The 27,921-nt window shown below is 49.7% G+C and overlaps 1 protein-coding gene across 1 annotated transcript in view; it reads left to right on the top strand.

Moving 5' to 3' along the window:
• The first annotated feature begins 2,785 nt into the window (after nt 1-2,785).
• Nucleotides 2,786-27,921, top strand: part of MMP28 (matrix metallopeptidase 28) — a 33,205-nt gene continuing 8,069 nt past the window's right edge. Inside the window, exons 1-4 of the mRNA XM_026656652.1 lie at nt 2,786-2,865; nt 5,248-5,435; nt 23,040-23,261; nt 26,755-27,000. Coding sequence (XP_026512437.1) covers nt 2,786-2,865; nt 5,248-5,435; nt 23,040-23,261; nt 26,755-27,000 — 736 coding nt within the window. The remainder of the gene's footprint in view (nt 2,866-5,247; nt 5,436-23,039; nt 23,262-26,754; nt 27,001-27,921) is intronic.

Raw genomic sequence — 27,921 nt, 5'->3', positions numbered from 1 at the left:
TGTGTGTTGGCTATACCAGGTGCTATATATCACAACTAGAAAGACGTTGGCTTTTCTGATTAAAGACCAGTCTCTGGCAGGACTATATGATGAAATCTGTGGTCCGCCTGCTCCGCCCCCCAATCTGGAATGCTGATAAAGAAAGGGGAGTACCGGCAAGAACAGAGATGGAATAGTGCAGTGCCTCTGGGGGTCTGCTGGTCTCTGCTGAGTATTGGCTAGAACCTGGATTAATGAGCAATGTGTTGTCTTTGTAGCATGCTAGGATAGCATGTAATGGACACGGCTTGGCTTTCCCTGAAACCGATTGCTCACAAAGACCGAGCCAAACCGCAAAGTCACCTGACTGGATCAGAAACGTGAGGGCTGCGTGCAGTGAGATGAGCTTCAGTGCTAATGAATTTAAAGTCAAGCACCTAGGAACAATCATTGGAAACCTTAGGACCTGAGCGCCTCGCTACCATTGATGGATTCATCCTCACAACCTCCCTGGGAGGCAGGGCAGGATCCCCCTTGTACAGATGGGGAATTGAGGCACAGAGACACCATGGTCTTGTCTACACTAAAAAATGTTGCTGTTTTAACTATGCTGGTATAGTTAAAGGGGCAAAACCCCCCAGTGTAGATGCAATGGTGGTATAAAAGCATTTGTACCAGTATAGCTTTTTCTGATTCAGCGGAGCAAAATGAGCGATACCGGTATAACTGGCTCGGTGCGAAGGCTTTTAGGGATGTAACTCTGTCTGCAAAAATCACACCCCTTAACCAACATGGCTGTGCCGCTAAAGCTTTGAGTGTCGACTGGGCCTAAGTGACTTGTCCAAGGCCACCCTGGAAGTCGGTGGCGGAGCTGGGAATTGGACCCAGATCTCGTGGTGAAGGCTCTAGCCTGTCTTAGACAAGCTGTAGCGAAGGACAGTGTTGGAGAAGAAGGCCTCAGAGGAGAGAGTCTGAAGGAGCTGAGATTATAGCCTGGGAAGGAGAAGGTTGAAGGAAGGCATCTATAAAAACACTTCCAAGGGGTGAAGGGAGGGAACTGTTCGTCTCACAGAATAGTACGAGCAGCAGGCTAAATGTGATGGAGGGAGAAATCCGAGATGAGAGCAAGACTAATGCTCGTAGCCATAGCAACTGAAGGTTGGAATGGACTCGCCAAAGGGAGTTGAGACAACTAGGCCCTGATCCTGCTCACGTTGAATTCAGTGGCAAAGCTCCCGTTGTCCCTCGCGGGTGCAGGGTTACGGCCTGTCATGGCAGACACCAAAGAGGATGGGATGTTAATGTGACAGAGTGTAACTTACCTGTCCAGGAACTGGGGAGGTGTTAGGTAATTAGTATTTAAAAGGCCCTTGTTATGTTTGACAGCATACACACAAAGAAGCTAGATAAAAATGTAAATAGTCTTGCTGGAAGGTTGCAACGTAACGTAACTTTATTTCTCAGAATTCAGAAAGAATGACACGAGAACCCCAAATCAGGAGAGACAAAACAGGCTGCTCCCTGGGGGCAGGGAGGCATAATTTTCCAGCCTGACTCTCATCACAAACTTCACTCCAGAGCCCTCTAGCCTGCCAGCAAGACCAGGAGCCCCTTCTCCCCTTAAAATGATAGCTTGCAAATCCAACATGGTCCTCAGGACTTCACAAATATATAGCTTAAACGAAAATATCCACCTCCACCCTGATTTACCCACCCACACAAATGTATTGCTGACACCGGGGGTGATTATAGCTGAAGGGGTTTTAAAGACCAAGGGCCTCTCAGTCGTTGTAGCGCCACTGAAGTCAAAGGAGCTGCACTGATTTACGCCAGGTGATGATTTGGCCCCAAATGTTCTCCTCATCATTGGTGCAGTTTACACTTTTGACCTTTCTCTTGCCTCGGATCATGAAAACAGCCCAGTCGGTCTCACTTCGGTTTCCCATCAGTTCCGCTCTCTGGTAGCAGGAAAGGTTGGTTGTCTAATGAAACTGTTTCCACTGGGATGGGAGACAATTTCCTGGGAACTTTTCTATGCATATTATATGTTGGACCAAGTCTGAGCTGACGAGGTCCCTTTATTTAAAATAATGAATAATTAAAGAACAATCGGGAAAACAGAACTCCCTGGTTGCAGAGCAGAGAACACCACGAGAGCATGCTCCCTCTCTAGGGATGCATCTGGTTCCTTTGCAGCAGAAGACAGTGCGCACAGCTTTACTGTGGCCCCAGATCTCTCCTGGGCTCGATCCTTTCCCCCACTGAAGTCCATGGGAGTCTTGCCATTGACTTTGTAGGGAGCTGATCAACATCCGGCGCCTTCCTCGTCCCTCAGCGGTGTAGAACCATTTCAGCACGCTTGGGGAACTTTGGCTACGGGCTGTGTGGTCGGCAGGCTGTGCCCAGAGCGCCCTGTTTGAGAGGCATGTTGCAGTATTTCCAAACTACCTCCCTCTGCTGGCTGGAATCAGAATGGCCCAATAATGTCATAAGGCCTATACTGCCAGCAGAGAAAGAAGAGTCCCTTTTAGCTCAAATGGTGAGGCTGGTGCTTTTGGGACAGGAAGATCAGTTCAGTGACTTCTGTCCCCACTAAGATCACAGGAAGCAACATCCACACAGCTGTGTACTCCTAGGTGGGCCTGGTTTTGCTGCACTATTTCCAAACATGAATATTGTATCCCAAGCAATCAAGTGTAGATGAACGACTGTTAATATTCTCTGGCTTTTTTTTTTTTTTCTTTTCCCCAGTTGTGCTTCAGCTACAACTTACTTTTCTGTCTTCCTATTTTTCCTTTGATGGCAGATGTTCCTGGAGAAGTATGGCTACTTTGATGAGCCAGCTCCTAATGGACCCACTTCTGCGCAGTTCGCAGAAGCAGTGAGGTAAGAATCTTCCTTTGTGTAGAAATTTCAAATGCAACAAACCAAGATCCCCATCCAGCCCCTGGCTTCTGGGTTGCGTGAGCTGTACCCTGACCTTAGGGAGGGTCGCCAACTTTCTACTCACACAAAACTGAACACCTTTGCCCTGCGCATGTCCCACCGATGTCCCGCCCCTTTGCCGAGGCCCCACCCCGCCCACTCCCCCGCCCTCCTGTCGCTCGCTCTCCCCACCCTCACTCACTTGCTCATTTTCACCGGGCTGGCTCAGGGGGCTGGGGTGTGGGAGGGGTTGAGGGCTCCGGCTGGGGGTGCAGGCTCTGGGGTGGGGCCAGAAATGAGTTCAGAGTGTGGGAGGGGGCTCCAGGCTGAGGCAGGGGCTTGGGGCATGGGCGGGGGGTGTGAGGGCTCCAGCTGGGGGTGCAGACTCTGGGGTGGGGCTGGGATGAAGGGTTCGGAGGGCGGGAGGGGGATGAGGGCTGGGGCAGAGGATTGGGGCATGGGGGGGTGTCAGGCATGCAGGCTCCGGGCGGCGCTTACCTCAAGCAGCCGCCGCGTCCCCCCACTTCCGGCTCCTACGGGGAGGCGCGGCCTGGCGGCTCTCCGCGCTGCCCCATCTGCAGGTGCCACTCCCGCAGCTCCCATTCGGGGGACGACATGGCAGCTGTTTCCCAGGAGCCGCGCGGCGTGGAGGCTAGCAGGGAGACTGCCTGCCCTGCTGCGCAGCGCCGCCAACCGGACAGTCAATGGCGCTGACCGGAGCTGCCGGGATCCCTTTTCGACCGGATGTTCTGATTGAAAACCGGACACCTGGTCACCCTAACCTTAAAGTCTCTTCCCAGCAAAGGTCTTTTCCTGTGGCCTGTCTATCTTCTGAGCAGGCAGAAGCACAGCGGGTTGTTCTAAACTGCACAGCCGCATGCCCAGCTCCCAGCAGCGATGCGCTGACCTGCACCGTTCAGCCCAGGATCTTACTGCGCTGATTAGTTTGCCTTTTATGGCCTGGTTAGAATAATATCCTCAGCAATGCTGCAGTTCAGGGCTGGCTGGAAGATTTCATGAATGCCTGGGATGACAGCCACACTTATAACACCACCACCAGCTGGTTCCTCTATGGGGCTTTTCAGCAGTAGATCTCAAAGCACATTACAAAGGAGGCCGGTATCATCACCCCCATTTTGCAGATGGATAAACTGAGGCACAAGACATGGGTTGCCCAAGGTCACACAGCGGGCCAGGAGGAGAACCCAGGTCTCCTGAGTGCTAGTCAGGTGCTCTGTTCGCGAGGACACACTGTCATACGTAGCGGGGCCATAGAGTCCGGGGCCAGAAGGGTCCATTGTGGTTGAAGGGTAGGTTGTCTCCCGGGAGCTGTGCCCTTCCTGGGGCTTTAGTTACCTGATCAGTGCCAGGGGTGGGCTTCCCACCCCAGCGCATCCTCATGGATTGTGTTTGGGGCCATGGAGGAGATTTGCCCTTTCCGAGGGAGCCTGGCTCCAGAGAGTTTTCCCTCCCTTCCTTCCCCAGGTGCCCAGCCTAGGAACGTCAGCGAGAGGGGAGTTTCACACTAGTAAAATGGCGCCAACAGCCAATGCAAAAGCTCTATCGACCTCTGGCTGTATTGCGTGAACAGCCCGAGGAGCCTGAAATGCAGCAGATGCAGCAATAAACGTGTGGCACCCAGGAGTGCTGGGAGCTGACTGTTTTCTTTGCCTGGGCCCAATCCCCTGGTAGGGGACAGGGTTACCGAAGGCTAATACGCCGTCACACGGCAGGGGTCCGTGTGTGCTGCCTCCTGTTCCAGCTACCCTGGGCCACACTCTGATCTCAGAGACACCGGTGTGCCCCCGGGTTACTGCACTGACTTCAGTGCGTGTACCCCGGTCTGATTAAAATCCATTCCATCCGCGGCCTCCCCTGCTAAGTCTGCCAGCCGGAGCCAGCTGAATGTGGGTACCTGCCTGTGAGACACTGAACTGGGATGCGCTGACTCATTTTAGCATGTGGCGCAGTGGTTAGAGCACACGCCTGGGAGTCAGGAGGCCTGGGTTCTAGTCCAGGCTCTGCTGTCGCAGTCTCTGCTCTGTGCCTCAGTTTCCCCTCTGTGCAGTGTGGGTAACCACATCTCTAAACAGCTTTCAGATCTGTGGATGACGAGTGCTGCATCCTGCTCCCAGTACAATGAGAGCTTTGCCATAGGACTCAGTGGGACCGGGATCTGGTCCTATAGGTGTAGAGCACTATCATTTCCCATAATGCGCCAATGCCAGCGGCTCTTCCGTGTGACCCAGTGATTGAGGGCTGGGTGGCTCCAGGTCTTGCTATCATTCTGCGTGGCCATTCAGTTCCCCGCTGGTTCTGATGTTTCTTCCTCTTCTTTCTCAGGGAGTTCCAGTGGGTGACCCACCTGCCGCTCAGCGGGGTCTTGGATACTTCCACGGTCCACCAGATGAACCTGCCGCGGTGTGGTGTGAGTGATGCAGAAAGCCACACTGCCTGGGCTGAGCGGGTGCATGCCCTGCTCTCCGGCAGACGGGCCAAGACGAGACGCAGGAAGCGCTACGCGCAGCAGGGTAGGTGCTTTCGCTGTTCACTGAGATTTTCATGGGCTGAGTGCAATAATGCAGGCTGCTGGCCAATAAAACCTGGGTGCTTGCCCAGGCTACATGCGATTGAACTTTTACATACTGTGACTTGATTCCCAGAGCTCCTGTCACTTGGCTGAGGTGCTGGTAGCCTCTCCTAGCAAAACAAGAGCACGAGACCTAGTAAGTTACCTCGTCCTGCTGCTGCCTAGGATGGGTTGTTCCTAGAAGCTGCCTGAAAAGATGGGCCCTTCTGCTGAGTTTTACCCATTCTTTTGCATATCTGACCTCAGCAACAATTAGAGCTGATTGGAAACTGAAATTTCTGTTTCATGGGAAATTGTGAAATTTAGATTCTTTTTAGGGCTGTCAAGCGATTAAAAAGCTTAATCGTGATTAATCGCGCTGTTAAACAATAACAGAATACCGTTTATTTAAATATTTTTGGATGTTTTCTACATTTTCAAATATATTGATTTCAATTACAACGCAGAATACAAAGTGTACGGAGCTCACTTTATATTTATTTTTGATTACAAATATTTGCACTGTAAAAAACAAAAGAAATAGTATTTTTCAATTCATCTCATACAAGTACTGTAGTGCAATCTCTTTATCATGACAGTTGAACTTCCAAATGTAGAATTATGTACAAAAAAAACCTGCATTCAAAAATAAAACAATGTAAAACTTTAGAACCTACAAGTCCATTCAGTCCTACTTCAGCCAGTCACTCAGACAAACAAGTGTGGTTACAATTTGCAGGAGATAATGCTTCCCGCTTCTTGTTTACAATGTCACCTGAAAGTGAGAACAGGCGTTCTCATGGCATTGTTGTAACCGGCATCGCAAGATATTTACATGCCAGACACGCTAAAGATTCATATGTCCCTTCATGCTTCAACCACCATTCCAGAGGGCATGAGTACATACTGATGATGGGTTCTTCTCGATAACGATCCAAAGCAGTGCGGACCGACACATGTTCATTTTTATCATTGAGTCAGATGCCACCAGCAGAAGGTTGATTTTCCTTTGTTTGGTGGTTCGGGTTCTGTAGTTTCCGCATCTAAGTGTTGCTCTTTTAAGACTTCGGAAAGCATGCTCCACACCTCGTCCCTCTCAGATTTTGGATGGCACTTCAGATTCTTAAACCTTGGGTTGAGAGCTGTAGCTATTCTTAGAAATCTCACAGTGGTACCTTCTTTGCATTTTGTCAAAATCTGCTGTGAAAGTGTTCTTAAAATGACCATGGGCTGGGTCATCATCCAAGACGGCAATAACATGAAATATATGTCAGAATGCGGGTAAAACAGAGCAGGGGACATACAAGTCTCCCCCAAGGAGTTCAATCACAAATTTAATTAATGCATTATTTTTTTAACGAGCATCATCATCATGGAAGCATGTCCTCTGGAATAGTGGCTGAAGCATGAAGGGGCATACGAATGTTTAGCAGATCTGGCACATAAATACCTTGCAACGCCAGCTACAAAAGTGCCATGCGAATGCCTGGTTTCACTTTCAGGTGACATTGTAAATAAGAAGCAGGCAGCATTATCTCCCGTAAATGTAAACAAACTTGTTTGTGTTAGCGATTGGCCGATCAAGAAGTAGGACTGAGTGGACTTGTAGGCTCTAAAGTTTTACATTGTTTTGTTTTTTGAGAGCAGTTATGTAACAAAAAAATCTTCATTTGAAAGTTGCGCTTTCACGATAAAGAGATTACACTACAGTACTTGTATGAGGTGAATTGAAAAATACTGTTTCTTTTGTTTATCATTTTTACAGTGCAAATATTTGTAATAAAAATAATAATATAAAGTGAGCACTGTACACTTTGTATTCTGTGTTGTAATAGAAATCAATATATTTGAAAATGTAGAAAAACATCCAAAAATATTTAATAAATTTCAATTGATATTCTACTGTTTAACAGTGCGATTAATCGCGATTAATTTTTTAATCATGCTTAACTTTTTTGAGTTAATCATGTGACTTAACTGCGATTAATCAACAGCCCTAATTCTTTTTTTCCTTGTCCTGAATCATAATGAAAAGCCAAACTTCCCCATGGAACAAAAATTCCAAAAAAATTCTATTTGGGAGCATCAAATTGTTCCATTTCGCTGATGTTGAAACACTTCATTTTGGTAATGTCAAAACATTATAATGTAATTAAAAGTATTATAATAAATATTATAATACTAAAAGAATATTTAATGCAATATAAATCTCTAAACAAATCGAAATGATAAATCTGAAATGAAACATTTGCATCTTATCAAAATGCAGCATTTTGATTTTCTCGAAATGAGAGCCCATGACGATTTGTTTCAACATATTCCTTATTGAAATTGACGTGGTCCCATGAAATATTTTGATTTTGACAAAGCTGCATTTTCCAATGGAAAACTCTTCTGTCGGAAATTTTTTGACCAGGTCTAGTAACCCTGAGGTCCTGTTGTTTATTCCAGATCATCTCTGCATGTCCCGCTATGTCTGTTTTAAATTACTCTGGCAGCCACTACAAGCGTCCAGCTCTAGGCTTGGCCGGGGTAGTTGGATGTATTTTTTATTTGATTCTTTTCCTGTACTGCAGTAATTTTACACTTGGAGAAGAGGGGGCAAGAAGATAGAATGATCTTTATTCCCTTTCAAGGACATTTGAACGCATGTGTCTGTTTGCTAAGTATAATTGCACCTATTGGACCATAACGTCCCTGATCAACATCAAGGAAATAGCTGACCGAAATTAAAATTGTGTGACAGGCTTGTTAGTGAGAAGGAAATTTTGGAAAACATGTATCTTCCTGTTCCAGCCTTTTGGAGGTTAATGGCTGAGCAAGTGCTGAGTTGATCCCGGCACTAGGATTGTTTGGAAGGAATCGCACTGAACATTGATTCTGAAAATTGTCCCAAGTTTCTCTCCACAGACAATAGCTTGCAAAGACCCTGCTGTAAATGACTCTTGTTTGGCATTGTTCTCAGTATTGCAAGGTCATGCCTTGCGGGTTCTATTCGATCTCTTTTACTGTCGTATCTGAGCATCCGTCAACTGTGCATTAAGTAACATGGGTAACCTCTGGCCTGCATAGTTCATTCCTCCCTGGGGAGAGCGGTGTGTGTGCTGTGGAGCGTCTTGTTTGGCTAGGGTTTGGTTTTGCTTTAAATGTCCAAGCAAATGTGTTTGTATCTGAGAAGGCAGGTCAGGGAAATGCACCTGGCACTTGGAGTGGAAGCGGGTAAAGTTTGTGAGGGTCCCGTGGGAGTTAAGATTTAAAATTTTTATTAAAGCTAATGTTAAAAAAATGATATAGTACGTAGGTTGGGAACAGAGTGTCTGTACATCTGGGTGTAGTGTTTAGATTATCCACAAATACAAAGTTAGTTTTTGAAATGTCATATGCTACCTAGAGTACATAATCAGCAATAACCCACATTTAGGTGAATAAGAACATAAGAACGGCCATACTGGGTCAGACCAAAGGTCCATCCAGCCCAGTATCCTGTCTACCGACAGTGGCCAATGCCAGCTGCCCCAGAGGGAGTGAACCTAACAGGTAATGATCAAGTGATCTCTCTCCTGCCGTCCATCACCACCCTCTGACAAACAGAGGCTAGGGACACCATTCCTTACCCATCCTGGCTAATAGCCATTAATGGACTTAACCTCCATGAATGTATCTAGCTCTCTTTTAAACCCTGTTCTAGTCCTAGCCTTCACCACCTTCTCAGGCAAGGAGTTCCACACGTTGACTATGCGCTGTGTGAAGAAGAACTTCCTTTTATTTGTTTTAAACCTGCTGCCCATTAATTTCATTTGGTGGCCCCTAGTTCTTATATTATGGGAACAAGTAAATAACTTTTCCTTATTCACTTTCTCACACCACTCATGATTTTATTTACCTCTATCATATCCCCCCTTAGTCTCCTCTTTTCCAAGCTGAAAAGTCCTAGCCTCTTTAATCTCTCCTCATATGGGACCCGTTCCAAACCCCTAATCATTTTAGTTGCCCTTCTCTGAAACTTTTCTAATGCCAGTATATCTTTTTTGAGATGAGGAGACCACATCTGTATGCAGTATTCAAGATGTGGGAGCACCATGGATTTACATAAGGGAAATAAGATATTCTCCATCTTATTCTCTATCCCTTTTTAATGATTCCTAACATCCTGTTTGCTTTTTTGACTGCCGCTGCACACTGCGTGGATGTCTTCAGAGAACTATCCACGATGACTCCAAGATCCCTTTCCTGATTAGTTGTAGCTAAATTAGCCCCCATTATGTTGTATGTATAGTTGGGGTTATTTTTCCCAATGTGCATTACTTTACATTTATCCACATTAAATTTCATTTGCCATTTTGTTCCCCAATCACTTAAATAGATTTAACAATACAGTTTAGATATTAGAATCCGAATACTCGGGTACATCACTCATGAAAAGTTGTATGGAGATTTGGTTGTGCAAAGCGAAATGTATCAATGAGTGGAGATTATCCCTCAGTAATTTGAGAATTAGGTTGGTTGTCCACTTAGAAAATACAATCCACAAGGAAAGTATTTGTTACTTTCCTGACTGCCCTCATCCCTCCTGGTATTGCCGATGTCCGGTGATGTGTTCTATGGAGATGTCCCTCAGCCACCTGATGGCATCTGACACAATGAGTTGCTGCATCAGCCGAGCGTAGCGCTGACCGATTCCGCATTCTCTCAGCACTCGCTCGTTACTGGGGTCCCATGTGCCTAAGGCTCTGACAATCAGTCCGTGTGTCTGGACCTGGTAACCCTTAGCTCTCAAGGTGTCGGCCAGAGGGGCATATTTCTCTACCTTTCGAGCTCGGGCATGGTGGAAGGCCGGGGTCCTGTTCTCGAAGGGCACTGTGACATCCACCATGATGATCTTCTTCCGGTCCTCGTTGGTGATGACGACGTCCGGTCGCAGTTGGCTGTCGGTTCTGGGGATATAGTCTCAGACTGGCCCGTGAGGATGCTCTGTCTCCTGCACAGATGAGTTTGACCCTTATAACGGAAAGTTCCTCAGTGCTTGGGGCCTGGGGTCAACTCTGGACCCCGTTCTGAAGTTTGGTGATTCTTTTTTTTTTTTTAAGCAAGATAACTAATGCACTGGTGCCATCTCATTGTGAAATCCAAGTGGAGATAAGGCACAGGTAGATTTCCCCACAGTGTAGCTCTCTGAGATCAACACGGTCCCCCCACCCAGAGATGACCTTGCTGGGCTACATCACAATGGCCTTATCTGCATTAGGATTATGGCAGCTTATTTATCTCACTGTAAAATAAACATCTTTTCTGGCAGGGAAGACACAGCTCCTGGATCCAGGCCATTGAGTGCCTTGAAGATAAGGACCAAGACCTCTCATTGTTTCTAGCTCGCTCAGGGAAGGCTGCTTGGAGGAGGGGAAATTAAGGCAGGCTGGGCACATCTCTGGGACTGATGGCTCCTTAGGCCAGGTTTGGAGGCTCTCTTTTAGGACGGCTTCCAACAAAACCACGGTCCTTAAAACTGGACCTGGGCCCCTACCAGGAATAACAATGGGCACAATTTGCAAAGGGGGATGCTCAAAGTGCCTTGATTTTCAAAGTCGCTGAGCAACTGCAGCTCCCATTGAAATCAGCGGCTGTTCCAGATTTGCATTGACTCTGAAAAGCCGGATGCTTTGCCCTAGGTGCCTGTATATGGGTTTGCACCTCTGTAGTGCCTCCCATCGGAGACTCTCAAAGCACCCTGCGAGGAGGAAAGCACTGCCAGCAGTCTGGGTGTATGTCTGTCCATTGAGTCAATTGCTTCAGACCGTCTGGTCATAGATTCATCGCTACAGGGCGGGATTTGCCTCTGAGCTGGGCACGCCTAGCGCCAGACGAGTCAGCACTCCCATTTACCCGGCCCCTCATCTCCCGTCAGCTGCCTTCCAAATACGCCCGTCAGTAACGTGCTTTGTGGGGAGAGAGGGCTGGGCGCAGCTGTGCCTGGGACATGGGAAAAGTTAATGAGCGATTAGGTAAGTGCCAGTGACATGTCTGCATCTGTTTTAGCGGCGGAGGTTGGTGGTGGGGTGGGGAATGTTCGCCAGAGGCAGCACTTTCCCCCCCGGCCGGGCAGGATTGTTACACGCAGCTGGTTTCTCTACAACAAAACTTCACTCTTCTTCGCATCTTTCCTACAAACTGTATCTTGGCAGGGCTCCACGCAGATAAGACGGAGCGTTTGTAGGCGGGGGGGCGGGGAAGCGAACAGGATTTAGGCAAGGCAGGTTTGCAGAGGAGACCGAGGCAGGCAGGGACACGGAGAGGGAGTGGGCTGCAGAGGAGAAGGTGCTGGGAGGAGAATGCTAAAGAAGAGGGAGCAGGGAGAGCTGTAGAGAGACCAGGAGATAGACAAGAGCAGGTCCATGCAGTCGAGGGGGGTGATTTGGAACAGGATCCTGGAATGACTTGAGAGCCACGGGCAGGGGTGAAAGTAACTTAAAGGACTTACTGGTACGTAGGTACGTACTGGGGTCCTGTGCAGGGGGCGGGGCCTCAACTGGAAGGGGAGGGGACTTTAAATTCCTGGGCCCTTTAAATCGAGATTTAAAGGGCCCGGGGCTCCGGCTGCGGTAACAGCGGCTGGGAGCCCTGGGGCCTTTAAATCGCCACCTGAGCTGGTGGCGGCCGGGAGCCCCAGGGCTCTGGTGGCAATTTAAAGGGCCCGGGGCTCCAGCTGCTGCTGCCTGGAGCCCAGAGCCCTTTTAAATTGCCGGCCTGGGGAAGTTGCCTCCTGCCGGTACGGTCGGCTGTGTACTGGCTCTTGCCGGTACGCCGTACTGGCTTGCTTTCACCTCTGGCCACGGGGTTGGTCTGGGGAGCGTGCTGTGTGTCTGTGCTACTCTACACGTCTCCGAAGGAGAGCAGCAGCGTTCTGTCTGATGCCGGAGTCCAGAGAGCAGGGGCTTGGGGCGGCTGCAGAGAATGCCTGGTGCACCGCTGAGAATCCTGACCCTCAGTCCCCTGCTCTAAGCCCTGCTTAATGCACCCTCCCTGTTCTGGCTCGCACAGCTCTGTTCTCTCCCAGGAAATCTGGGCTGTGCATCCTTGCTCCTGGGATGAGGCAGCAAGACCTGGTGGAACTGGATAAGGTTCAGAGACGGGCAAGAAAGATGATCAAGGCTATGGAATGGCTTCTGCAGGAGGAGAGACTAAAAAGATGAGGGCTCTTCACCTTAGAAAAGAGACAGCCGCGGGGGGTGTGGGGGGGAAGATGATAGAGGTCTATAAAGCCATGGATGGTGTGGAAAAAGTATATGGAGAAGTGTTATTTACCCCTTCACCCAATGCAAAAACCAGGGGGCACCTGATGAAATTAATAGGCGGCAGGTTTAATACAAACGAGAAGTACTTCTTCACACAAGGCACAACTAACCTGTGGAACTCATTGCCAGGGGATGTTGTAAAGGCCACAAGAATAACCGTGTTCAAAAAAGAACTGGATGTGTTCATGGAGGATAGGTCCATCAATAGCCATGGTGATCAGGGACAGAGCCCCATGTTCGGGGCAACCCTAAACCTCTGACTGCCAGAAAGCAGGAGTGGAAGACGGTGGATCACTCCAGAATTGTCCTGTTCTGTACGCTCCCCCTGAAGTGGCGATATGGGCCACTATCCGAGACAGGACACTGGGCTAGGCAGACCATGGTCTGACCCAGTATGGCTACTCTTATGTTCTTATGATGCCCCTTGCACTGTTTTACGTGACTTCTCTCCCTTTGTCTTCCTTGGGCTGGGTCACTGTCACCGTTCAATGACAGAGCCTTGGCAGCGTTCACAACAGTGCCTCTCTCTGGTACAGACCCTCAGGGTTAATTTGGGCATCCTGAAGCTGTACGTGGCAGCTGTTGATCCTTTCCTGACACTGGTTTCCAGTGCGTCTATTTCTACCTGATCCCTGGTGATAAAGCTGAAATGACATATGATGTGTGCGCGTGTGTTTGAAATGTCCAGTCCGGTGACTCCATCCTCGGTCTCAGGCATGTTTGCCTTGCTTAGGTGCTCTGCCCACGTGGTGCCAGGAGACCTGCCTAGCAGTGTCCCAATGCAGGCTCTGATCCACTACTGACAGTGGGTACCCTCTTGTGGCCCCCATGCGAGATGCTGGATGGAGAATCCAGGTTAAATCATTTCGGCTGGCCAGAGTCTTGGCAGCAGGACACACTGCGGGTGGGAAGTGGTCTCTTGTGTCCTGAAGAGTCTTGGGACACTTTACAGATCACGTATAGCCAGGGCCGGCTCCAGGCACCAGCCTACCAAGCATGTGCTTGGAGTGGCACCTGGAGAGAGGCGGCGCTCACCCGGGGAGAGCGGAGCCGCAGCGGGCTCGCCGCCCTCCCCCAGCGCTCCGGCCGGCCGGGAAGAGCGGGGCCGCCCTCCCCCGGTGCTCCGGCCGGCTGGGGAGAGCGGGGCCCCAGCCGGGCTCTCCGCCCTCCTCCCGGCGCTCCGGCCAGCCGGGGAGAGTGGGGCCCCGGCCGGGGAGAGTGGGGCCCCGGCCGGGCTCACTGCCCTCCCCACGGCGCTCCGGCCGGCTGGGGAGAGCGGGGCTGTGGCCGGGCTCGGCGCCCTCCCCTGCCGTGCTCCCCACCACGGGGCGGGGGGCGGCGGGAGGCTTTTTTGCCTGGAGCGGCAAAAACGCCAGAGCCGGCCCTGCGTATAGCAATCTTTCCATTCTTCACTGAAATGCAGCCACCTCTGGGGTGGAGGGAGAGGAAGGATTGGCAGGGAACCCTTACACGTATGAGATCTTCAGTGTACATGGAGACTAGAGAGGCCCTTATCTGACAGACCCATGCGCAGGGAGCTGCAGGGAATCCCAGTGTGTCTGCCTTGCAGGGTTCTGGGCATTTCATATCTGGAGCTAAGCCCCCCAGCCCCGAGGTGGATCGGGAATTGGAATGCTGTGGAATCCATGACGCCTTGAGAGGAAAACCTGGCAGAGAGGCGCATTCTTCCCTTGCCAAAGGGTGTGTGAACCCCGTTAGCCTGGTGGTGGCGGTGTAAATGACGCTGGGAGCTGTGTGTCTCGGTGTCTGGGGACAGCTGGGCCCGGCTGGCTCCGGAGCGATGCCAGCAGGACGGGGTGTGAATTGTGCAAACGCCACGTAACCTGCTTGGTTCCGTGAGTGCCCCCAGAAACTTGGGGCCTGGTCCTGCCTGGTGCTGGCCACCCCAGGGACTTTGCAGGGGTGAAAGCAGAATGAAAGAGGAGGGGGAGCTGTGGGTGGGTCACTGCTACCCCAAGCCAGGGAGAGGCCACTGCTGTTAGCTGGGCCTCCCCCTGCTCCCACTTACTATAACCCCTGCTTCAGCAGTGACTCCGAGGATCAAATTCTGCCCTTGGTGATGCATATGGAGTCAATGGTCACGAGGGGTGTGAATCTGAGACCAGAGTCTGACCGCTGGGGTCTAATCCATCCACTGAAGCCAAAGGCGTCTCTCCAGAGATGGACTTGGCCCAGGGACGTCTAAGGGCACAACTGAGACTAAACCCGCAGGAGAAGAGAAATGCAGCGCAGGAGAAATCATCTCTCTAAAGCAGTGGTTCCCAAACTGGGGTTCGCGAAATGTTACAGGGAGTTCTCAGGAAAACATTCCCTAATGGTGGACAGAGCTGTTCCTAGGGACCCTGGGCAGCCCGGGGCCAGCAGCCCGGAGCCCCTGGACTTCCAAGAACTAAGCAGATCAAAGCAAGCATCTCTATCACACTGAGGAGATCTAAACTTCAAGACTCCTTATGAGAAATGGAAAGGGAGGTGGTTATTTTTTGCTGTTTTTAAAATTAAATAGGCAGCAAGTGTTGTTTTTAAAATTATTATGAAGAACAAGTTTAAGCTTTGTTGTAATGTGCGTTGTTTGCCTGGGATGCTCAAGACCTAACTGCTTGTGTAGGAGGAACTCTTTGAGTTGGCTTCTTAAATACCTTCCTGCTGTTTCACATCTGACACTCCTTGATGAAACATAGGAGCCTTGTCTTATAACAGGCTTATTCAGAGTGATACAAGCTACGAAAGTGAGATCTTGGAAGAGTGTTGCTGTTTTCATAATGTAATAAAAATACTGTAATGATAAATAACAATTAATAATAAATAGTGTGTAATAAGCAGGTCATAAAAACAAATTTTATATTTCCAAGATCACTGCTTTTATAATTTATACTCAGGTAAAGGAGAAAATCCCTGGAAAGAGTCATTTTTAAGAGGGGGTTCGCGAGACTTGACATTTTAGTGAAAGGGGTTCACAGGTTGTTAAAGTTTGGGAACCACTGCTCTAAAGCCATAAGCTATCTTCCCTTCCCACCCCCAGATGAGTCATTCCAGAGGGAGGGGGTTGGGGAGGAAGAGTCCCTAAGCGAGGCAATCCGAGTGAGGGGGTGAAGCTTCCAGCATGCCTGGGAATGGAGGAAGTGGGCGAGGGGAGACACGGATTCCTCAGCTGGCTCTTCACGTCCCATCAGATCGGCTTCCTTGCGGGTGGAATGGACCAAAGCCAGGGAGGATGCTAAAGGATCAGAGTAGAAAACAGAATCATCCATGAAGTCCTGCCAGATGTTCCCTGTCTGATCCCTGATGATCCTTCCTTTTCCTCTCCACCTTTTATTATCATCATTATTTATTTCTATTGTGATTGTGCCATGGTGCTAGGTGCTGTACAAAAACAGAGCAAAGAGATGGTCCCTGCCCCACAGATCTTACAGTCTAATCCCATTACAACTACAAGCCTCTATTGAGCCTTCCCAGCCTGTTAAGGGATGTTGTGAAGGCCAAAACTATAACAGGGTACAAGAAAGAACTAGATAAGTTCATGGAGGATAGGTCCATCAATGGCTATCAGCCAGGATCCACTCCCAGTTCCACTCCCGGCTCCAGCTCCAGTGTCGGGGAGGGCGTGGACAGGGGTAAGGAGGGGCACAAGGTAAAAAGTTTGGTGACCACTGTCCTAGGGGATGGCTGGGAGCATGTTTGCCAGTGTGGGTAGACAGAGGTGTGCTAGATTTGTTTGAGCTAGTGCATTAAAAATGGCAGCGTAGCCGGGGTAGCACCAGTGGCAGCTCTGGCTAGCCGCCTGTGTACATACCAAGGTGGGGCCGGGTGGATTTGCACACAGGCAGCGAGTCCGAGCTGCCATCTGCGCTACCCCGGCTACGCTGCTATTTCTAGCACACTAGCTCGAGCAGAGCTCGCACGTCTGTCTACATGTGCTGTGTAGACGTGTCCTTAGAGGGACCAGTGTGTGCGGACAGCTGATTGGTCGTTGCAGTCTCCATCCCTGGCGATTTTAAATCGAGATTAGCTATCTTTCGAAAAGATCTGCTCTAGTTCCAACCGGAAGTAGTTTGGGGCAGTTCTCCTGGCCTGTGTTATACGGGAGGTCAGACCCGATGGTCAAGTGGTCCCGTCTGGCTTTAGACTCTATGAATTGTGCTGACGTGTGGGCGGGGAAGGGGAAGCGAAGCCGCCATGTGATCCTCCCAGGGGAACTGCCGAGCGTGGCTGTGGCAGGACAAAGAGTGATTAGGCCCAGTGGCTGGGAAGCCAGACCCTCCCGAAGCGTTCTGCTGAGCTCATTGTTTATCCTGCTTTCAACAGGAAGCAATCTGTCTGAGCCGGGGGTGAGCTTTGTTGGAAAAAGGGGAACAGTCGCGATGGGATCTTCTATTAGGCGACAGTCTCACCCGTGTGCTCTGCAATGCGAGCTCCCGATTACAACGTGCTGTGGATAAAACACTGTTGCATCACAGACAGGGCCGGTGCAACCCATTAGGCGACCTAGGCGGTCGCCAAGGGCGCTACAATTTGGGGGGCGGCGACCGCGGGGGTATTTCGGCGGCGGGACCTTCCGCCGCCTCTGGGGGGGGCGGCATTTCGGGGCGGGACCTTCCGCCGCCTAGGGTGGCAGAAAAGCTGGCGGCGCTCCTGATCACAGACTATGCCTGGGTTAGTCCAAGTGAACAATGGTTTAAACGCTTTGTCCCGTTCGTTCCCTTTGTGCGTTTAACTCTCCTGGGGCAACGAAATCCGGCCCCAGCTGGTTTAATTTTCCTCACATACCAGCGTCTTGTTGCAAGGCTGGGTTACAAACGCTGCAGGGCAAGGTTTAAATCTGGATTTAAAATCTTCAAGGATCAAGGCCCAGATCCTCAAAGGTAGTTAGGTGCCTACCTCCCATGGGAGTTAGGTGCCTAAAATACCTCTGAGGATCTGGGCCCCAGTTCCCATTGTTGTACCAGAGTGAATAATGACCGGTCCACTAAGGGAATTTCTCTGGCTGTGACTGAGGCAGATTCAGCCCAATGTTGCCAATGTCTCTAACTTATAGTTTTGTAAGCTTCTTTCCCTGTCCTCCCCCACCCCTGAGCATTTGGCTTAAACTCTCTGCCGATGTCTCTTTAAAGTAGCATCTCCTTAGGGTTGTACAGTCTTGCATTTTGGGCTCCCGTGCCATCAGGGTCATGTATTATGTCTGTTCTCAGCCGGAGTGATGCTGGCAGCAGAAGGCTCAGGAAAGTCCGCTTCGGTGTTTAAAAATCCCTTGCTCTCAATTGCATTTGACAGTTTATACCAGGTGTAAAATGCTTTGCGCCTGTGTCTGCTTTCCAACCAGTAGAGGTGCAGACATTCTCCTGGGGGATGCCCCATAAGGCAGAGTTATGTGAAGCATTTCCAAATGCACAGTTCCCATGTCCTGCGTCCAGCTGGCCGGCTGGTTATTACTGCTGGCACGTCATAGCCTAGGCCACTCAGCCGTTATGTAAATCATATGTGGAACCAGGAATCCCCCCCCTCCCCCATAACAGACAGTAAATGCTTCTCGTCCTTTGGCTTTTGCATGTATATGTGTAGAATTCCTCGGTTGCTTGGGACCCACAGCTGGTACAGAGGAGATTTGGTCCATTGATGTTCATAGATCCATTTACTTTATGGTGCTACACTGCGCTTCGGAGAGGAAGGATGGCCTAGTGGTTAGGGAGCTACCTAGACTTTGGGAGACCTAGGTTCAGTTCCCTACTCTGCTACAGACTTCCTGAGTGACCTTGGGCCAGTCATTTAGCCTCTCTGTGTCAGTTCCCAATGGATCAAATGGGGATTCTAGCACTGCTTTCCCTCATGGGAGGGTTGTGAAGGTAAATGTATTGTGAGATGCTCAACTACCACAGTAAGGGGTGGCTGGCTAGATGGACACTAGCCGAGGATGTAGCTAAGTATGTGGCTAAAACGCTATGAAACTACGTTGCAATGGACAACGTAAAGTGTCTTGTAATAGAACCGAAAGAACTCATGGTGCCAAATTTAGAACATGCTCATAGATTCCCAGGCCAGAAAGGACCATTGTGATCATCTAGTCTGACCTCCTGTCTAGCTCAGACCAGAAAACGGCCCCAGAATTATTCCTAGAGCAGATCTCTTAGAAAAACGTCCAATCTTGATTTAAAAATTGCCAGTGATGGAGAATCCACCACAACCCTGGGTAAATTGATCCTGTGGTTAATTCCCCTCACTGTTAAAAATGTATGCCTTATTTCCAGTCCGAATTTGTCTAGCTTCAACTTCCAGCCATTGGATAGTTTTGTACCTTGCTCTGCTGACAAGCTCAAGAATTGTAGTTCTAAGTATAATGAGAACGTGAAACCTCTGAGGTTCCAGGTCCACTTGGTGCTGGCAAAATGCAAGTTTGATCCTGCTGAATGTTTTAGCTAGTTCTTACCCCCAGCCATCCTAGTATTGTAATAGGGCAAGGAGAATACGTTCACCTAGGCCTCTTTGGGCCAGATCTGCTGCTGCTGTAAATCAACGCAGCTCCTCTACAATCTAGTTTACTTAGCACAGTTTCCACTATGTTACAAATGTAATTAAAAAAAAATCCCTTAGAAAAGCAAAGGTTGAAACTCAGAGTGGGGGCAGAGGAATGTTCGTGAGACTGCACAAAACATCAGGCAATTTGTCTTCATGGAAATCTGAACCCCGGTAGGAGCAGGGGTGGCTCTATGTATTTTGCCGCACCAAGCGGCTTCCTGCGGGAGGTCTGCCGGTCCCGCGCCTTCGGCGTACCCACCGCCGAATTGCCGCCGAAACCGCGGGACCAACCGACCTCCCGCAGGCACGCCGCTTGCTGTGCTGGTGCCTGGAGCCACCCGTGGGCAGGACTCCCCCTCTCCAATGCAACTTTTTCCCCAGAGATTCTGGTCTCTACAGCTGGTGGTTCGGATTTAAAAATTTTATTAAGATGATGTTTAAAAAAAAAAAAGTGAACGGTACAGAGTTTAAGCATAGAAGTTTCTGGTTATCAGGGAATAACGTACAGATTATTGAGGGGTGCGAAGTTCAGTTTAAGATCGGGTGGCGTAAGGAATACATAATCCCCAATATCCCCGATTGGGGGTAAAAGGTTGATGGGGCAAAGTACAGACATTGAGATATGAGGGTATGATGTTCATATAATGGCTATGTTCGGGTGTGGAGTATAATGAGTGGATATGATGATGAGGATGGGTTGACCCTCATTTGGTGAGATTTAATGTTCAGGGAAAGCAGTAAAAAGTCCTGTGGCACCTTATAGACTAACAGAAGTATTGGAGCATGAGCTTTCGTGGGTGAATATCCACTTCGTCGGATGCATATAGTGGAAATTTCCAGAGGCAGGTATAAATATGCAAGCAAGAGTCAGGCTAGAGATAACGAGGTTAGTTCAATCAGGGAGGATGAGGCCCTCTTCTAGCAGTTGAGGTGTGAACACCAATGTTCAGGGAGTTTATGGTTCCAGTTCATATGATCCAATGGAGAAGTCTCTTGGAAACGGCTCTGTTTTCCCCACAACTGAGTGGAAACACGGAGGTTGCCGAGTGCTTTATGTTGGACACCTAGAAACCAATGCCCCCCAAATTAGCGTTGACTTTTGAAATAATAGCAATCCTTAGCTCTTATCGAGTGCTTTGCACCAGTAGATCTCAAAGGGCTTCACCAAGGAGGTGAGTCTCATTGTCCCCACTGCACAGATATCAGCCATAACTCATCATTTGTATGAGGGTAGCTCGGGGAGGTCCTGGTCAGGGATCCGGGCCCCAGTGTGCTGCAGAGGCGTATAATGAAAAGATAGTCCCTACCCCAAGGAGTTTACAATCTAAGCATGTATCAAGGGACAAAAGGTAAACCCAGAAGAGGAGGGGAAGGCCAGGTGACAGTGAAAGGATCCTGTTTGATATAACAGGGCAGTGGTCGGACCACTCTCTGCCTGGTTTCCCCAATTGTAAAGGGGCCGGGCAATGATTCTTACCTATCTTGGAAAGCGCTGTTGGATCCGTGGATTAAAAACACGTTACACAAGTGCTAGTGCACTGGTGGCGGATGAGTGCAAACGCTCTCGTGTTGCTTCTCAGCCTCAGCCAGCCTGCTGGGTTTGAACAGCAGCATTGTTGCCTAATGACACCGTAGCTGATCTTAGCCCCATGGCCAAGCAGGCTGTGCAAGGAGAAACCTGCTCTGCAGAATTCATCTCTGCTGGCCCATACCAAGAGCTGCCGCTCCCACCCGGTGCTGCCGCCTGTGTGATCTTAGCTCAGCGGCTGCTGTTACACATTTTAATCCCGTTCCTTCCTGGGAACACATTTCAGACCCATCCAGATGTTGTCCAGGAGTTGGAGCTTTGTGACCGAAACCTGGCTTTCCGCGTGTACAGTTAAGCGACGTGTGCCTGAAATCTTGCATTCCTTTTGGGCTGCCTTACCGGCCACACCCCCAGCCACTCCCATGTGTTTGAGGTCATTCCCCTTCCCACACCTTTGCTATTTCTTTCCGCCTGCAGGGCAGTTTTCAGCAGCAACCTTGTTTTCATTCCCTGAACCCCACAGGTGATAAAGCTAGTTATTGGGCCCGATCGGCAGCTCGTGTAAACGGGTCTAGATCCATTGACTTCAATAGAGCTGCACCCGTCCACACCAGCTGAGGATCTGGCCCTCTACGTGCACTTACTCCGCTTGGCTTTGGGGGGGCAAACGCCCTCGTTCAGGCTGGGTGTCCCACTTTCTTTCCTAACTCGATCAAAACACCCCTTGGCTTCAAAATGCTCAGCTCTCCAGGAGCGCAGCTCCCTGGTGGGGGAGCCTGGGGCCCGATTCGATGGTGGTGTAAATGGAGGTGAGCGTTACACATTGGGGTGCGGCGTGCGCATGTGCCAGTGGTGATGTGACTTGCTCCAATTCATGGGCTGTCAAAAGAAGGGTGACCAGCCGGCTAGAAGGGAGGCGTGGCAAGAAAAGCAAGGACAAGAGGGCGTGAGAGAGAGCCAGATCCTGATCTCGGTGTAAATCTGGAGTCACCTTGTTAAAGCCAGTGGAGTTCTTGTGGATGTGCCTCAATGCAACGGGGTTCAGAATACGGCCCAGATTGAGTTGGTGGCTTTATCTTATGCCCTTCGGTCAGCTGTTTTGTCCATGCTCCCTACCCAGTGGTATTTGCCCGCCTTCCATGTAAAATCAGTAGCAACAGTGAAGCCCCTAGTGGACTCCATGGGGTCTACATACACTTGGGCTTTATCCTTCTCTTTATTGTTATTTGTATTACGGTAGCACCTGGGAGGCCCATGGTGCTAGGCTCTCTGCCAACACATCACAAGGAGAAGGTCCCTGCCCCACAGAGCTTGCAATCAAAGTATAAGACTCCTCCTCTCACTGGTGGAGCTGCTCCTGATTGGTGAGAGGAGAATCACACCCGCTAACACTCATGTCTAGACCACATAGGCGCCAGGAGTGTCACAGGCATCATCCCTTACTTGGGCTCCTTCATCACTCGGTAGGAGACCCATTGAAGACAGTGGGATTTACCACAGGGATGATCTGCTCCATTATGTTTACAATACGCTGTCTAAGGGACAAACTAGGTATCAGGCCCTATGAGATCGAAGTGCATAGACCTTTTCATCTCCTTGCTGCCCTGGGTGCTCCATTGCATTGCCCATGATTGTTCCCTTGTTTGGCAAACCTTTGGGGGTGGTAGGCAATGGAGATCCTGGCTGCTGAGAAGAGATTCAGTGGGGCCAAATCCTGCTGTCAGTTTTACTGGTGTAAATTCAAAGTAACTCCAGTCAAGGCAGTGGAATTATTCCAGATTTATCATCTCGTGGCTGAGATCTGAATCTTGCCCAGTGTGTGAACTGGGGGAGGTGTGTTGAGCTGAAAGAAACTTCAGATCAGCAGGGCTGGATTCTGATCTCATTTACACCAATGCAAAACCAGAGTCACTCCATTAAAGGAACCTACTCCAGATTAACTCTGTTGTACCTGAGATCAGGATCTGTAGGATTCCTGAATGCACTGTTCAGTGGAGGTGAAGTATAGGGTGGGTTAGGGTGAATAGGGTGCTGGGTCAGGAGACAGGACACTTGCTTCTATTCCTAGCTCTAACATGGGCAGACCACTTTTTTTCTCAGTGCCTCAATTTCCCCATGTGTAAAATGGGTATAATGATCCCAGCCTTCCTTTGGAAGGTGCAGTGAGATCTGTGGATGGGAAGCATGATGAAGGCATAAAAGAAAACCCTCCCTCTTGCAGGTGGAAAGTGGTACAAGCGGCACCTGACCTACCGGATCGTGAACTGGCCTTGGTATCTGCCCCAGCACCAGGTGCGGCTGGCGGTGAAAGCAGCTTTTGATCTCTGGAGCAACGTCTCATCCTTGGTGTTCTGGGAGGTGCTGGACGGCCCTGCTGACATCCGCCTGGCTTTCTTCCACGGCGACCACAACGATGGACTCAGCAACGCCTTCGATGGGCCAGGTGCTAATCGCTCCCTCATCGTAAGCTTCTCTTTTATGCTGGGGGCTCTTACCAGGCAGCGAGCGAGGGAGGGAGGGGTGGGAAGGGGAAGAGGCTTGTGATCCTCCAGTGCCGCCCCCATGGGCAGATCGGCTTAGTGTCTCTGGCCAGGACTAGCGCGCGATGGCTGAAGGAGAAGGATGGGCCTGACGCATCATTCTGGGCTGTCCTATGTAAGACATGGGGGGTCATTGTCCTTCTCTGCTTGGCACGGGTGAGGCCTCATATGGAGCGCTGTGTCCAATCCTTCACGATAGATGGGGACAAATTGGAAAGAGTCCAGAGGAGGGCGACAAACATGATCAATGGTTTAGAAAACCTGACCAGTGAGCAAAGGCTAAAAAAAACCGGACATGTTTAGTCCTGAGACAAGACTGACTTGATAACAGTCTTCAGATATGTTAAGGACGGTTATAAACAGAACTGTGATCAATAGTTCTCCTTAGCACAATGGAACAAACGGCCTAGGGAAGTCATGGAAGTTCTACACCGGAGGTTTTCAAAAGGAGGCTGGATAGCCATGTGTCTTGGATGGTTTAGTCACAACAAATCCTGCATCTTGGCAGGAGGTTAGATTAGATGACCCTGGCGGTTCCTTCTAACCCCGTGGCTCTATGATTCGATGTCTACTGGAGGTAGGACACAAAGTTACGGGCTTGATCTGCAGCAAGGAAGACTTGGGTTAGCTATTAGGAAAAATCTTCTCACTCTCAGGGGAGTTTAGCTCTGGAACAGGCTTCCCTGGAAGGTTGTGGAATCCCCATCATTAGAAGTTGCACAAACACCTGTCAGGGCTGGTCTAGCTTTACTTGGTCCTGCCTCAGCACAGGGGCCTGGACTCGATCGCTCGTTGAGGTCCCTTCCAGCCCTGCATTTATGATTCTGTCTCTCTGATCTCACTCTGTTGCAAGCTCCACTGGCTTGGATGGAGTTCCTCCTGGTTTACACAGGTGTAAGTGAGAGCAGAATTGGGGCCACGCTGTCCAATGGAAACGAAGGCAGGGATTTAGGGGAGTAGAATGTAATCTTTATTTAGCTGGAGTTTGGGTAGGACACTGGGACTAACTACGCAAGTGCCTTTGTCTCACTCCTGTCTACGTACTGAACAATACTAGTGCGGCAAAGTGTGCTCTGAGATCTTTCCTGGACATAGGCTCTCAAGGACTTGGGACAGATCCTCAAATGGTGTAAATCAACGTAGCTCCCTTGACTTTGACGGATCTAGGTTAATATACACCAGGCATGGATTTGTGCCCTACTTTTTATTTCTCCTCCGAAGCTGGCTAGTGGTAAGGTGTGGGCCTCTCATTTCTGGGGTGAGGCTACAAATTCCACACCTTCGAAACCTGAGGTTAGCTGCAGATATTTATTCCTACTGTCCTGGCTTTAAGGAATTTGTGATTCCTTAGAATTTGTTATTAACAGGCAGTTTAAAACAAACACAAGGAAGTACTTCTTCACACAACGCACAGTCAATCTGTGGAACTCCTTGCCAGGGTATGTTGTGACGGCCAAAAGTATAACAGGATTCAAAAAAGGATTAACTAAGTTCCTGGAGGACAGGTCCATCAATGGCTATTAGCCAAGATGGTCAGGGATGCAACCCCATGCTCTGGGTGTCCCTAAACCTCCAACTGCTTTAAGTATCTGACACCGGCCTCTCTGAGCCAGAATATTGGGCTAGATGGGCCATTGGTCTGACCTGCTATGGCTGTTCTTCTGTTCTTGTGTGATGAATTTGTGGTGTCAGTTATTAAACTGCGCTGCGGACTTTCATACAAATCCGGGACCTCAAACTTTTCACAGCTTGGGCTATTTCCTCCCAAGCCCATCACAACCCTTGCTAAACCATTCTGCTCTGTTATGTCAGGGGCATTTCAATCCCCGTAGCCTTCAGCCAATGCAACATAATAGCTCCTACCGAGTTACTACAGCATGCCTACTCCCACGCCCAAGCGATTAACCCACGTGATAAAGATCTTCATGCCAATTTCAATGGAACAACACACTCTACAGATAAAATCGCCTGTATTTAGAAGTGAATAACAGAAATCATTTTAATCTCACTATTGCTAAAGAGATTAGGCCACAATATCCAACCGTCAGCCTTTTATTTATTTATTTTTTTTAAAGGCCTGGTTTTAATTCACATTTTAAAACTGTATTTTAGGGACAATTAATTCAAACTATCCAAATGACCAATGAATTTAGTTTTAAAAGAACGGTTGCTTTTGGGCTGCGCCCTTTTTTTATTATCCCTGCAAATAAGGGATTCGATTTAAATGCTGTCAGACCTGTAACGACCCTGATACACACATCACTTCTTGGTGCCTTAGATTCCACAGGTTTCAGAGTGGCGGCCGTGTTAGTCTGTATCAGCAAAAACAACGAGGAGTCCTTGTGGCACCTTAGGGACTAACAAATGTATTCGGGCATAAGCTTTCGTGGGCTAGAACCCACTTCATCCGATGCATGGAGTGGAAAATACAGGAGCAGGTATAAATACACAGCACATGAAAAGATGGGAGCTGTCTTACCAAGTGGGGGGGTCAGTGCTAACGAGCCAATTCAATGAAGGTGGAAGTGGGCTATTCTCAACAGTCGACAAGAAGGGGTGGAAATCACTTTTATAGTGCAAATGAGGCCAATGCAATCAAGGTGGCCCATTCCAAACAGTTGACAAGAAGGGGTGAGGATCAGCAGGGGGAAATTAGGTTTTGTAGTGATTCCACCGTGAATGTTTGTGGCGCCTGAAAGGAAATGACTAGCTTGTGAAAGGGAGCCAGCAAGGCTTTACCCAAAGGTGAGTGGTTCAAATCCAGCCAAGGTCAGCTATAACCAAAATGTCCCGTTAGCTGGGATTGGATGCCAGTTCCTATTGGGCTGATGTCCATTTCCCAAACCCACAATTGACTCTTGCTGGCAGACTCAGTGGAGAGGTCAAAGACAGAACAGGAGGTTTGGCATGAGTTGCTTCTATAGGTAGCTTCTCCCCATCACTGAGGAAGCAAATTTTCCCTGCCTAATACATTCCCTGATCTTCTACCTTTGGGGCTGTCTGTCTCCCACCAGTGTTCTCTCACTAGCTGCCACTGTATCCAGAGGTGGTGTTAGCCCACTGGAGGGCCCCCAACAGGAATGTTTTTGCCCCCCCCTTACACCTCGCCCACCCCCTAAAAATACTAATTGCATTATTTCCACAACAGAAAAGTTTACCAGCACAGCCTGTACTAATATACTTGTTAAAAAGTCCATGTTCAATAAGATGATTGATATTTTAGGGGTAATACTAAATCTAAGCAATTGCTCAGTCTACGTATTCCTAGTGCCACCATGGACTGCATCCTTTGCCCTTTTGTGCCCAGACATCCCTCGCCAATTGTAGAACAGGACTGGCACATGCATGTGACCTTTGCGTCAGTTGTAACCGCCTCCGCTCCTCTCTTTCCACCAGGGGGCGCCCTGGCGCACGCGTTCTTCCCCCGCCGTGGGGAGGCGCACTTCGACAGCGACGAGCGATGGTCCCTGCACAGCGGCAAGGGTCGCAACCTGTTTGTGGTGGTAGCGCACGAGATCGGGCACACGCTGGGGCTGGAGCACTCACCCGTCAGGAGCGCCCTGATGTCTCCCTATTATAAGAAGCTGGGCAAGGACTTTGTGCTGAGCTGGGATGACATCCTTGCTGTCCAGAACCTGTACGGTGAGCATGGCTCTCCTGGATCCTGGCTTGCGTGTGTGTTCTCTCCATGTGCTGCCCCGAGCTCTGCACAGGTAGCTGACCCCGCAGGCATCGAGAGTGCTACCCAGAAAGACCACAGACGCGGTTTGGTGGCGAAGGCGCTCGGCCAGGTTTATTGTTAACGAAGTACGGTACTAGCGCCCCGTAGATTCTGCAGGTACACTAACACCAGTATGCCCATTCCAATAGACCGGCTCAGTCAGCAGCGGGACTTGCTACTGCCCCCTAGGCTGGACAAAGGGTTAAGACAAGGTACCCTGACATTTATAGACGGAGACAAACAACTGGGATAAACAACTCACATACCACCTGACGTGTTTCATGACGTCTATTTGTTACCTCCTCTTGTTCCTTATACCTTGGACAAAACATCCCTATTCATTGTTTTGTCAAACCAACTTCTCTTGTACTAGACTGGGGTGTATCTGTATTAGCTGGAATATCTTTATGTAAATATCTAGTGCCTAGTCAACTAGCAACAACTTTGCCAAGTTCATGTACTGCACAATGAACTTGTGAGCATCTGCTTTAATCCATGGCCTGACTTTGGTTCACAGCCTCTGGTTCAGGCCTCAGATCTTGCAGCAGGCCCAGTCTCTGACTCGCTCTCTGTTACACCCTCTTGTTTCAGCTAGAATAGGGTTACCATATGTTGTGCCTCCAAATGGAGGACACTCCATGGGGCCCCGGCCCCGCCCCCAGCCCCGCCCACACCCCTGCCCCAACTCCGCCCCCTCCCCAAAGTCTCCGCCCCCTCCCCTGCTTCCCGCGAATCAAATGTTCGCGGGAAGCCTGAAGCAGGTAAGGGGGAGTGTGGGGGGAGGAGGCGCGGCCCAGGCTGGCCCCCCCCCGGCGGCTCCAGCCTGGGTCGGCTCGGGCCCT

This window comes from Terrapene carolina, unplaced genomic scaffold (genome assembly GCF_002925995.2).
Source record: "Terrapene carolina triunguis isolate 2854851 unplaced genomic scaffold, T_m_triunguis-2.0 Scaffold231, whole genome shotgun sequence".
NCBI classification, from domain to species: domain Eukaryota; kingdom Metazoa; phylum Chordata; order Testudines; family Emydidae; genus Terrapene; species Terrapene triunguis.
The sequence above is the reverse complement of the archived record's forward strand: the minus strand, read 5'-3'. Positions and strand labels throughout refer to the sequence as shown.